Genomic DNA, 13164 nt, shown 5'->3' with positions numbered 1-13164 from the left:
GCCTTTCTGAAATTGCCTTAACAATTTTTCTCTATCATAAAAATTCGATGAGAAAGTTGTAATTTCGACCATACTCGAAAACAAGCGGATTAGCCGTCAATCATAGTATCACGCCATACGGGGCGGGCAATACCTACAATGCAACGTGTAAGAGCTAACAAAGACTATAAAAATGTACTTATGATATATTATATACCGTTAATAAAAAAGACAGCTAATTCGAATCTGAGAAATGTACTGCTATAGCTATAATTATAATTATAATTAAACGAAAAGTACCCATTAAATGCAAAGAGACACGTTATATATGGCTCGAATCGTGGCTGTATTTGCATTGCTTACATAAAGTCTGGAGTTTTTAACTTTAAAGGCGCATAAAAGTGTCCAAAATGCACTCGCTTACACAAAATGATATATAATATCGAGGTATTTTTTCTTGATCTTTCCGATGATAAAATTGAATTACATAAAATCATTTTTTATCGCGGTGAAAAGTGAAAAAAATGTACTGACTTCACTACGTACATTTTAGGTAAAGTTTATCGGATTATTGCTGAAAACGCATCGCTATCAATGCGAAAAGTCTCAATGTTTCGATCTTTAAAAAAATAAGTTTTAATCTTTTACATTTTTTTACGTGAAAAAATAGCCACGTTCGCAAAAAGTTACAGTGTAAATGTATTTTGAAACGCGTACCCTTTTCATTCATGAATTTTCGTATTCCTGATTAACTTTTCTTCAGTCCCTAATAACCGCGAATATGGAGAGGTTTCTGTTGAAGAAAAAAAAAGTCAAATTTTTCCATCTCACTTTTTGGAATTTTTTTTTAGAAGTCTCTAGAATATCCAAAAGAAATTTTTTCTGACATTGGATAGACGAGACTATAATAAACACAATAAACAAATCGCGTGCCGGTTCTATTGTAAACACATGGCTTATATCAAGCACCTTCTCGCATTAGCGATGCATCGTTTGAGAAGAATCAAAAGTGCTTTTTCATTCCGTGAGATTCTCTCGCTCAAGTTCGACACGTCGTAATAATTCGTCCCATATATCACTTGCGTGCCGCAACTCAAGTCGCTGTACACGGGCTCGCAACTACAGATGCGCAATAATTGCCTGTTATAATATAAGCGAGTCTATGGTCGATGGGAGCTGATGCGGAAATGACGCGAGCGCATAATATACGTGTACACGTACGTAACATCACAGAGATGCGGTCGTGTCATCCTCCTACCGTAATTTCTCCATCTCTCTCTGCCGTATGGGAAACTCGTGCTGTTCATTGAAACGCAAAAAAACGTCGACGACAAATAGATCGCGTGCTTGGACGAGGCTGCCGAGCAGACTCGCGCCTCAGTCGGTGCGCGAAACTTATACGCGATATGTGATCGCGTACGATCATGAACGTGCATGACCGTGAGCGCGTCAGAAAAAATGATTCGATTCTCGCGACTCAGCGCGGGTGTTTACTCTATACGTATCGTTGATCGATGTTTTTAAATTTGTGGCATCGCCTGAATTCGAACGATCATGATCGGAGCGCTGTTGCTAATTTTGTGGATATTCTGCGCTTCCGGCGCGAGGCTAGTGCAATGCCACAGCGCCGAGGAAGACCAGAGCGACTATCCGGCCGTGGATTACACGGATTACGTGCTCAGCACCACGGAATCGAGCAGTTCTTATTTGCGAAACGTCGTGAGCGAGCTGCAGCGATTTCACGGAATCGAGCCGAAAACGAAGCCACCGCCGAGAAGAAGACCGCCGATGGTCATGACTCCCGTGACCACGACGAGGCCGATTTTCAGACAGCCACCCACGCGCCTAGAGACGCAGGTTAGCGATATAAGTTGCCCGCGCGACACGCATTGCCTGCCACATGATTACGGTGAAAAGCGTCGCGGTTTAACATAAAAAAAAAGAAACGATGTGCGACGATGACGGGTTTTTTCCCTTGCGCTCGAAATATACGCTACTCAACGAAATTATCGCAACAAAAAACCAGTCGTATTTGAACACAACAAAAAAAATTACTGAAAAAAATCGATTGTTTTAAACGTGTCCATGGACTACAGTAATTTGTTTTTTTAAATTTAACATACTTCATCGTAAAATACTCTTTTAAACGAGTAATTATAAAACTAATAAGAATAATTTTGGCGCGTAAGATAATTTTGGCGCCTTGTAGGTCGTTTTGAAGGTACCATCTAAAGTACGTAAAACCCCTTGTTTAGCTAAAATTGACTCCATTTTCTGGCCTCTTGCGTACACAAATGGTACCTTCAAAATGCAAAAATTACCGTAAAGAGCTCGATTTTTTATAATTACTCGTTTAAAAGAGTTCTTTACGACGAAGTGTGTTAAATTTTAATAAACTATAATTACTGTAGTCCATGGACACGTTTAAACAATCGATTTTTTTTCAGTAACTTTTAGCGTTGCGCTAAAATACTACTGCTAACTCGATATTGACTTGAACCCAAACATAAAATACACTGCCATTCAATCTCTTTTGCCATACCTAAGTAAAAAATGAGTTAATGAGAATAAAAAAATCAATTTTTCTTATACTTGCTATTTCTCTCCTCACTTTAGTAGAAGTTCATGAAGAAACCTTCGAAGCCCATCAATTTGTAGGTTTTGACAAGACCTATGAATCCGTTTAACTTAAATTGTCCTACATGCATTCCTCGCAAAGATACGGTGGTTTAATTATACAGAAATAATCATATTCATTTTTCAATTTTTTTTTCATTCACATGTACACGACTTTGCGAATGAGATGGGAAAATACTTTATTTACAAAAAATGTTTGTTTTTGTATATAGAATAAGAATTAGTAGTTATGGATCAGTTTTTTAGTATATTAACGGTTTTGGCTCATCAAATTTAAAAAATTTTTAAATTTCAAAAAATATTCGGGTCCAGTAAATGTGTCCCGTGTCTATGTGAAAAATGCACGTAGGACAATTTAAGTTAAAGGATAAGAAGGTTTCCACATGAGCCTCTACTAAAGTGAGGAGTGAAATAGCAACTATAAGAAAAACTGCTTTTTTTGCTTCTTTATTTGTTGAAATTAATTGGTGAATTAATGATTGGACGATCCTATCATATTTTATATAGCTGTAAAGCGCTTGTAAAGACCTTTCTAATGGTATTTTTAAAATCCTGATACGATCTTTATTGATTGAGCTATAACAGTTTGAAGTTTACTCATTTTTTATTTAGGTATGGCAAAAGTGATCGAACGGCAGTGTATATGAATTTGTAAAGGACAAAATTTCCAAGAAATCAAAAAGAAAATTCGTTCCGATACTATGAAAATAGAAGAGACTAAGATAAGAGCATTTGAAAATTAATAAAATTTCGATGAAATTTTTTGTGGAAATAATTTTGTTGAATATTATATATTTCTATTTGAAACATAATTTAGTTTGTTTTAACGTTTAAAAAGCGAGATAAAAGATTCTGTAAATCCAATCCTTTTTTTGAGTGCATGCATAATCTCACACGTAAAAAGAAAAAAAGAAAAGTATGTCTTATGAGCCTGAGAGATTACTCCTAAATTTTATCAAAAATGTTACATATTTTTCATCCGAGTATAACAAAAAGTGCACCAGGTCAAAAGCTAAGGTAATCCGACGAATTTTTAAGGTCAATTAGGGTTTTAAGGTAATTTAAAAAAAACGTGGAAAAAATCTCTCTCGGGCTAATAAGCTTGACTTTTGCTACACTTTTGTTTTCGTATTTTTCACAAACTTTTTTTACGCGAGCAGTGTAATCGGATTTTCACAATGCAATTCTTTTTTCTCGCGCTTTAAAAATGCACAGCCGAGCCAACAGCAGATAGTTCAACAAAAAAGGCCTATGGCGACGCCTCCACAAAATCCCAGCGTACTCGGCTTCACGCCGGCCCAACTGGCCACCATGTACCGGACGGCCCTCGAGCAGGGCTCGCCCTTGCGCTACGACGACCTCGTGACCTCGATCAATCGCTACCTGCCGAAAATTCTCGGCCTGGATGGCAACGAGATAAATCAAAATTCCGTCGAGCCACCGATGGCTGCTGCAGCGGCGAATTTGCCTTATCATTTGACACCGCCGCAAGTGGATCAAAAGTACGCATATTACTTTTATCCGCTCGACACTTTTCGACACGAGTTGATAGATTCCCACGGATACAGGACGCTGGTATGCCACGATTCATATTAACATTTCTCAAAGTGCACGGCAGAACGTAATTAACATATCGTCGCTTTCTTTTTCATTGTAGCCACCCGCCCGTCCATACGATTTTTATGGCAATCGACATTATGGTGATTTGGTTCCCGCGGAAAGCATCCGTCTTCCCATGACAGCAGCCGCTACTACTGCAACTTCGTCAACTAATCCCATCATAGTTGGCCTCAGCAGTTTTCTCGGAATGGCACTGTTCTTCATAGTAAGCCTTTTCGTGTACCCAAGGTTCATACACTTTTTCAATTTTCCACTCGTCGCGACTCGTGGTATAACGCGTCAAAGCCACGCTGCGCAAAGCAGCCTCGTTGCCAGATTGGTTTGGGAAGCGCTCGATAGCTATAGTCGAGCCAACGTTTCTTTGTCCAAAGTAAGTTCAAGTATGATCGATTATAATAACGCCACAATTGCATAGGAATTTTGAAACGTGCTCTTGAATTTCTTCTTCTCATTATCTTTTTCTTTTCAGAAAAATGATTCGGCTTTTCGTGGCACGCGAACAGCAACGACGACGATGACATCTATGATTCGTCGGCGTTCGCGACGATGAGAGAGAGGGAGGCAAAAAGAAGCCACGAATGTAGGTCAATTGTTTCTTCGACTGCTACTTTTAATTAATATAACTAATTATGCGCAAGTAAAAGCGCCGACTGCAATTTATTATTTAATTAAAAGATGATATGTTGCATTTATACAATTAAGCGATAAGAGCGAAATAAAAAAGTCAGCGATACACTGCAATTTTTCATTTAATAATATGTACGTTTGTCGTATGATCGGCTTTATTGATACAACTTAAATTTTTTTATTTTTCCTATAATTTATTATGTATAATAAATACATACGTGTGTGCTTTTATAGTATTTACATTATCGTTATTACTTTTCTCCGGTATAAATCGCTTCGAATATTGTGTGATTTGTTGTTTCAGTCAAAAATACTTACATACAATTTGTGGCTGCATTTTTTTATGTAAATAAATAAAAAAATAATTAAAAATTAAAACTTCAATCGTTCGAATGTAAATAGTTTATATGAAAAATAAATAAAAAGAGTAAAAAGGTGTATAAATGTGAAGCGTCGTTCAACAATTGAGACGTATCTAGAAAATTGGTAGTTTTCGTTACTTAGCTTAAATTTTTATAAATTACGCTAACAATGGCTGCTTTGCCAGCTACTTCGTTCGATAATAGAAAACAAAAAATATTATTATTATTAGTTAGTAAAAAATCGATTACTTTATATTATTTTATAAATATGAATATAAAAAGATCACGACTTTTTTTCTCATCTTTTCCTTAATTTATACGACCTGTAAAATTTATACAATTTTTCCAGTTTTTTTTTCACTAAATTCGAATCGAATGTATATGAATGACTTTACGCTTGGTTTTTTTCTTTTGTTTATGTATACAATAATTAACGTACCGTTGACAAGAGAATTCCATGGTACAAAATTCAACGTTGACTAGAAAAATTGAAAGATTACTTTAAAAATTCAACAAAATGATCATTGTTACGTATCGGAAAAATTACAAGATAAATTGGTTTTTTTCTAAAACATCCGCCTAAATGATTTTTGACCTATGATACAAAATAAAATTACGTATATTAGATGAGCTTAAGACTCTAGCTTATAATATAATACAATAAAAAATATTTTTAAAAAATCGGCATTGGTAGCTGCGACTCGTATACACGAAAAATCGTCGCTACGAATCACAAGTGCGCAGATATATAAAAAAAAGAAGAATTATACATTCATCAGCGGTAAAATTCTTATCATCAAGAGTTATTCAATAGTATGAAGCTTCATCACTTCTAGTTGTTAGATATAATATAAAATGACTTTGGAATCGCTACATTCGCTAATCCGATAATGTAGAATCCAATCTTATTTGTGCACGTATAACAAGTTTAAATTATTGATTTCCTTTACAAAAATGGAGTCGGAAAGAGTCGTGCATTGACCGACGCTTAGTATAGTGCAGATAAGAAAAAAGGCGGTGATTTTCATAGGCCTCTTGCGTCAACTCATAAAAAGCTAAGCATCAGTGCTCACTTAACATACTCTTTCGTATGCAACTTTTATATAAGTATTAGATCGTACGCTATAATCTCGTATGCACACCTTGATTTCCTAAAGCTTAAACATGATTATCATAAGTTTGAAGATTACAAGTATTCAAAGTCATAAAAATTAACGCTGGTTTTAATTAACGATGATGGTTCATTGACACAAAATATTTTGTACCCATCATTTCTCACACTTTGGCAGACAAGCTCTTTAAAAATATCATACTTATTAGTTTCTCTAAAATATTGCAAAACTTGTCATTCTGCTTATAAAATTTATTACAAAATTTGTATAAGTATATAAATATACATTCTTTAAGAGAGATTATGCATTTCATTGCTCTCAAACAGTCATGAAAAATATTTCAAAAACTGCTCATTATTGTTACTTTTTCATCAGTCAATGACAGATATTCAATGAAAAATATAGCAGACAATATTTTAGAAAAACTTTTTTTCTTTTGTGCAGTAGTGGAATTCTTCATTTATGTTTATCGTTTTATTGAGTATCAAATTTAATTACGACTAAATAAAAACTCACGATCGTCAACTAAATAATGTATTACTTTTTTTCATAAAAAAAACTCGAAAAATCTATTCTAAACTAAACTTTTATCCTGGGGCTTCTTACCTCTAAGGTCGCTTACTGCATAAAATGGATTAAAAAAGCAAAGTTTTTTTATAAAATCACTCTATAGTAAATTAAAATGTATTATGCCCATTAGGTAATTAGTTATGGCAAGATGTCTAATGAGAATATCAGATAGTTTATGGACTTGTTGGTTCTCACTGAGGTTCCGTTTCATTTTCTTCCGCCAAATTATGTAAATCTAAATAATTAACGATCCCTCTGTGAAGGAATTCGTACTGAGCCTGTAAAATAAAAAGAAATATTAAGTATATGCTGCCCTGTAGGCTTTTCATTCGGTATCATTTTCAATATACTTACGAAGGTTGTAATCATTCCTTGTCGTTGGGATCTCAGCTTTTTCACAGTCGTAAAGATATCGACTCTCTTTTCAGAGCGCAATTGCTGTACCAGTATACTCAAAGCAACAAACATTGAGCTCCTGTCCGAACCGTGATTGCAGTGAACGACAAGCGGTCCCGTTGCTTGAGTATTATTGGTCTGTGTCTGATCGATGAGTTCGATTATTCCTCTTGTAACTTCTGGCACTTCACCCTCGACTGTTGGCCAGCCGTGATACTGATACTGGGTTACGACGACATTGTCATCGTTCTTCGTGTTAGTCACACATAATTCGCGTCGAGTGAAGTATGGGCAACTCTCGCTTTGAATGTAACGAACTCGAATGTGATCGTAAGATATTTCATCGTCAGGCCAGTAGCGCGGACATTTACGGGGTCCATCGGCCAACTGTAAGATAATAATTTTTTATTTTTCATTCAAAGATATACTTAAAAAACATGGCAAATAAATGAATAAATCGATTCTTACGTCTGAAAGCATGACAATTGTAGATATACATTGCTCGGATATCATTCGCCAAAAATCGGGAATCGTTAAGTCTAACGGATCTTGCGCAATAATAAACGATTCCTTGTTATTGTAATCCTCGATAAACGATGCATTTATGTATGTCGAGTGCTCTTTGCCTGGCACAGGAGTCAGAATAACTCGATTTCTATCATAAGGTATGATCGACTCGTTTCTGTTTTTATTTTTATTTTCTTCGCCACCTCCCGCGGAAAATGATTTCCTATCTTCAATTACGGCAGTTATTTTCTGAAATAAATACCGAAGAATTTTAATGAAATTATATTGCATTAAACATTATTTAAGATACCGAAGCCAGCGGGATCTAAACATTTTCAAATGTTTTTTGTTAGCCTGGCTATGGTATCTTTTCAATGATCATAAACATACATCGTATTCCTCTTCCATTCGACATTTCTCTTTGCCGTTTTCTCGCTGGCGTAGTTTATCAACAGCTCCTTTGAGCGACGTCGCAGCCAACTCCGTATCCCCGTATTGCCCGAGCTCCATCAGAGCTCGATAGATGAAAATGTATTGCTTCATTGACTGGACCAAGAAATTTCTCTGATGCCTCAAGTCGCAAACGGTATTGAATATAGACACCTGACCCTCGTCGGCCAACTGTTGCATTAAAGAGTCGAGCGCGACCAGAGTTCCGGTCCTGCCTACGCCCGCGCTGCAATGCACCAAGATGGGCCCTTTCTCCAGCGAGTACGCCTCGTTCACCCGCTTGATGAACCTCAGAATCGCGCTGGCGTGCTCGGGAGCCATGAAATCTTTCCAAGTCAAAAAGTGATATTGAACGATCTTTCGTGAGTCACGCTCGCCGGTCTTGGTCATTTTGAGCTCGCGCACAACGTAATCCGAGAACTTGTGCTCACCGACGTGCTCGACGGTGATCTCTCCGAAATTTTTCGTCTCGGCCTTGTCGGGCCAGTACTTGGCGCACTTCGTTTTCGAGTACTCCTCGAGATTCGTCAGCATCAATACGAGCTCCAGATGCTGCTCCCATATCATTCGCCAGTAATCGCAGACCGTATTCTCCATGGGGCCCTGCGCGCAAATAAACTTTTTGCGCTCTTTGTAGCCCAGCACGAAGTTGGCGTTAATGTAATCGGATCCGATTATGCCATCGACTTGAGCCAGGCGAACACGCGTCTGATCGTAACATTTGATGTCTGGATAACGATTTTTGTAAATATTCTCGCGCGCCTCGGAAGCCCGGGTCGTGCGATCGGAAAATCGATCGGGCAAGAGCTCGAACTCATGTTGAAATCCATAATCAGAATCTCGGTGTCTCTCCAAGTATGCTTGCAGCAGATCATTTTTCGGTATCGGAGGCATATCTGGCGGAGTAGCTGCGACGAGCTGATGTCTTCCTCGCAGACTTTGACATAAATGCCTGATAACAAATAATTCATTGATAAACGATTGATCAGCTTAAAGATAATTTAGGGCGTTAATACAAGTGGATCAATAAGTAAATAAATAATCACGAAAATCCATTTTGAAAAAAACTTACCGAAAACTATTTCTGAGAGTTATTATTTCTTCTCCGCGCTGCTGTACTCGCTTCGAGTAACGATGCAGAACGCAAAGCGTAATCAACAACACGATTATTACCATGATTAATACAAGGGAGATTTGTAAAATGACACCAAAAGTCGTCATGTCATCCTCCATCACGAGTTTCGGATCGATGCCTCCAAAGAGCGGCGGTAAATAGCCACTGTATGCAGGTAAATACGTATCCTTTTCTGTTCCGTAAACTAATAAAACACACCAGAAAAATTCAAGATAAAACCATTTGAATTTAAAAAAAAATTGTTTTTCCGTTATCAATGAAATAAAGGATTGCTAACCAATAACTTCTAAAAATGCAGTATAGTTAGCTTTATCATCTAGGACGCCGTCGTAGGGCATCAAGGAGCTTTCGTAATCGTCCTTGTGAGGTACATCCTCGCGCTTATCGCGCAAAATACTTTCAGTCTCGGCGGTCATCGGCAGTGGGGGCGTGGTGAGATGAGTATAATTTACAACATTCGTAAGAGTGTAACTAGGCGACGAAGTCGTTGGTTCCGCTATCTGAGTGCTAGGCTGCGTGTCTTGATCCAAGGAGTTGCCGTTCTACAAAAGTCAAGCATCAAACGTAAAAAATCCTCATCGATCGAAACGCGATGTTTCAATTTTGTGGCGATTCTTACCTCAGGTACGAAAGATAACAAAGTCGGTATGCGTTTCTGGCGAAGCCCAACGCAACGTTGACAGGCGTCACTTCCGTTTTGAGAGATACCATCTCCGATGAAAATTTCAGGGGGCAGGTAAGACCCGTCGAATACTTCCGCGAGATACGCGCCACCGAGCGGCGATTGATGCACGTATTGATAAGAAAACACGGACAGTTCCTCGGGTTGCGGAAGGTCGGCCAACATTTTATGAGGCGCGAGTTTGACCACGAAAATTCGATAGCAGCAGATAGGCCCGTTTCTCTCGGAGATTTTTCGCGTGTAAATCGTGAACAATTGTCGATCCTGACTCGCAACTTTGTCCCAAGACTTGGAGTTCAAATTCAGATTATCTTTATCAGGGACGGTTGCGGGCATCATACAGTTCGTTATCGCATCTTCTCCGTAAAATCGTTGACGATTTTGAGAAGCCACACGAATCTGGGAGATAATTTGTATAAGTCAAAAATGTTTAATTAGCGATAAACTATACAAAAATTATGCAATCTTTACCGTATAATTTGTATTCGGAGGCAGTTGTGTCTTTCTAAATGTATTGTATTGTATATCGACGTGTTCGATGAAAGGCTTCAAGTACTCCTGCTTCGAACGGCCGTTCTCATCCTTGTAAAAAGCCGAGCCATGTATTTCAATTTTATATTGTATAATTATGCCATTTGCTTTCTCTGGAGGTTCCCAATTTATAGCCATTAAACTCGTTCTACTAATATTGTCAAAACGACATGACACAGTCAATTTTCTTGGAGCACTTGGCACTTAGAGAAAAATTAAGAAATTATTATTATAAATTTTTTTTAACTTATTTACATCATTTTTATAAGCTTCTCATAACTACCTCCATCTAATGTTTCAGCTTGAACCTCTTTGCTCCAATTACCACATACTTTGGTGTACTCATTGCAGGCTGAAATTTTAAATTTATAAGTTGTTGCTGGTTCTAGATATTCAAATAAATAGAGCTGATTGTGCTGAACAGGTGCAATGGCTTCTCTGTTCTGATTGCCATGGCTTGCACCAATGATGTAGTAATGAATGTGTTCTTTCAAATGAGGTGGAGGCTGATGCCATGAAATTGTAGCTGTGTTTGGAGTCATACCATTCACAGTCAATTCAGGTATGAATATAGGGTCTGAAAATTAAAATTAATGATAAGGTTTCAATGATTAAGGTTATTATCATAATAAGTATGAAAATTACCCTTTTCTAATGTTTTGATCCAGGTGGGATCTATGTACAAATGAGATTTTCCTATTTTATTTTTGGCTGTTATACCAACTTGATAGGCTGCTCCTTTTTCCAAGCCTTTGAGTACATAGCTAGTGTTTTTGCCATTAATTAATTCAGTATGATATTGCCAAGTTTCACTGCCATTCTTCATATACTGAATCACATAAGACTCAATTGGTTCATTACCATTGTTGACTGTCCAATTTAAAAATATACTCCCAGCACCAACAGTCTTAAGGAAGTCAATATTAATGAGGGGAACATCAATAACAAAAAGATGTCTCTCAGCAGTCACAGCACCATTAAAGTCTTCAGCTCCACAAGTATATGTACCATTATCTTTGCGAGTAGCACTTTTGAAAGAAAGAGTCAACGATACATGGGTTTCGTTGACCTGCGACCAAGTGGTCATATTTTTAAGGCGCTCCTGATTATCATCATTAGATTTAGACCATTTAAAATTAGAAATAGGATTGCCATAAAAATCACATGTCAGTTGAATTGGCTCCGATGTTTTAACTCTAATTTTTTTACTTGCTTCAACTTTTGCTGGCTCTACAATTGAAAGATAACCAAAAAATGTACTAAACCATATAACATTGAGCACATAAGTTATACCGGTACTCACCTATTACCCTAATGTAAATAGTCTTTGATACATAACCAGAGGATAATACAGAATTACATGTATAATTGCCGCTATCTTGCCTAGTAGCTTGTTTAATATCCAATCTCTCCATAAACTCTGAGTCTTTGACAGAGGTCAGATTTTTGTCATTGTAACTCCACCAAATACTGGGAGACGGTTCTATAGTTTTACAAATGAGGGACGGAGTACTACCGGATTCAACCCCATGAGGATCCTGAGAGACAATAATGTCTAAAAGCTCTATATCGTTAGGCCCTGTATGTGGCAGCACTTCATCGACTTCTAAAACATCAAGTCAAGCAAAACAGAAAGATTTCTATTAGACAATCCACAACATCAAGGTAATGAGTCAGTAACGTACCAATGTCGTTATTCATACGTTATAAACATTATTAAAAAGTATAAATTAATTCATCGTGACTAATAAGACTGATTCCATCGAGTTTACTCACGATTTTCGCTGGCAGAGCTGAATGTGCTCAGGGTCAATAGGCTGGCCGCTAGCAGGGCCAGTGCTAGATGCCGAGACATGTTGCCGGGTTGTTATTTCGACGACACACGCACTCTGAATCTCGGAGCTGCACAACTGCACAGCAGCACCACCCTCCAACCGATGATTAAACTTCCCAGAACCGTATCATCGTCGTCGTCCAAGGGATTTCGGCAGCGGCTCGTCGCATACGTTACTAACGTTATTGGCGCGTTATGAATATTTCATTGAACGCTGCTGTGCTGTACTGTGCTGTGCTGTGCTGTGCTCGGCGACTGCTGTATACACCGAAGTTTTTTAACGCGCGGCGGCTACTATACGGCCGCCGCCTTTCGCGCGCCTTTCACGTTATGTACTACTAACTCTAAACGTTGCGGCACACTCATGCGAATTGCGCACTGTACAAATACTACACACGCGCTCTCGATTGTTGCATAAAAAAAAAAAAGAAAGAAAAATTCGTTGTCGAAATAACGAAGGAAGAGAGAGTTATAAGCGAGCGCAGTTTCGCGGCGCACAGTAGTATAGTAAGTAGTCGTTTTTACAATAAACACGCACGCAGCACACTACGGTCTACACCACGATGGCTGCTGCTGCAGTTTTAGCGCTGCGCGAATTTACATTCAGCAGAGAGCGCACAGAGCACACAGAGCGCGGCTTATAGATATGTGTGACGTGTGTGTGTAGCTATACACACACCAGCAGCAGCAGCAGCAGCAGCTCGTAGCGTCGTTTTCTCGCG

General features: G+C 38.0%; 2 protein-coding genes across 2 annotated transcripts; one reads left to right on the top strand and one right to left on the bottom strand.

Moving 5' to 3' along the window:
- The first annotated feature begins 1533 nt into the window (after window positions 1-1533).
- LOC106652019 lies at window positions 1534-4932 on the top strand. Its single transcript, XM_014370737.2, has 4 exons — window positions 1534-1836; window positions 3832-4191; window positions 4274-4606; window positions 4706-4932. The coding sequence occupies exons 1-4, from the start codon at window positions 1534-1536 to the stop codon at window positions 4784-4786; spliced, it is 1077 nt and encodes a 358-aa protein (XP_014226223.2). The 3' UTR covers window positions 4787-4932.
- A 587-nt stretch (window positions 4933-5519) lies between these two features.
- Window positions 5520-13064, bottom strand: LOC106652139 (tyrosine-protein phosphatase 69D). The gene is made up of 12 exons (XM_014370934.2): window positions 12385-13064; window positions 11912-12214; window positions 11254-11838; window positions 10892-11185; window positions 10549-10811; window positions 10015-10476; window positions 9673-9937; window positions 9333-9579; window positions 8201-9212; window positions 7772-8059; window positions 7262-7690; window positions 5520-7185 (listed from the first exon to the last, which is right to left on the bottom strand). The coding sequence occupies exons 1-12, from the start codon at window positions 12461-12463 to the stop codon at window positions 7099-7101; spliced, it is 4314 nt and encodes a 1437-aa protein (XP_014226420.1). The 5' UTR covers window positions 12464-13064; the 3' UTR covers window positions 5520-7098.
- Between the last annotated feature and the right edge of the window lie 100 nt (window positions 13065-13164).

This window comes from Trichogramma pretiosum, unplaced genomic scaffold, assembly GCF_000599845.2.
Source record: "Trichogramma pretiosum strain Unisexual culture from Peru unplaced genomic scaffold, Tpre_2.0 scaffold13, whole genome shotgun sequence".
NCBI lineage: Eukaryota > Metazoa > Arthropoda > Insecta > Hymenoptera > Trichogrammatidae > Trichogramma > Trichogramma pretiosum.
The sequence above is the reverse complement of the archived record's forward strand: the minus strand, read 5'-3'. Positions and strand labels throughout refer to the sequence as shown.

Coding starts and splice junctions, on each gene's coding strand:
- LOC106652019 (XM_014370737.2), top strand. CDS start 1,534: ATGATCGGAGCGCTGTTGCTAATTTTGTGGATATTCTGCGCTTCCGGC. Junction 1,837..3,831: donor CCACGCGCCTAGAGACGCAG/GTTAGCGATATA, acceptor AAAAATGCACAG/CCGAGCCAACAGCAGATAGT. Junction 4,607..4,705: donor CCAACGTTTCTTTGTCCAAA/GTAAGTTCAAGT, acceptor TTTTCTTTTCAG/AAAAATGATTCGGCTTTTCG.
- LOC106652139 (XM_014370934.2), bottom strand. CDS start 12,463: ATGTCTCGGCATCTAGCACTGGCCCTGCTAGCGGCCAGCCTATTGACC. Junction 10,477..10,548: donor CTCCGAATACAAATTATACG/GTAAAGATTGCA, acceptor ATTATCTCCCAG/ATTCGTGTGGCTTCTCAAAA. Junction 9,213..9,332: donor ACTCTCAGAAATAGTTTTCG/GTAAGTTTTTTT, acceptor ATTTGTTATCAG/GCATTTATGTCAAAGTCTGC.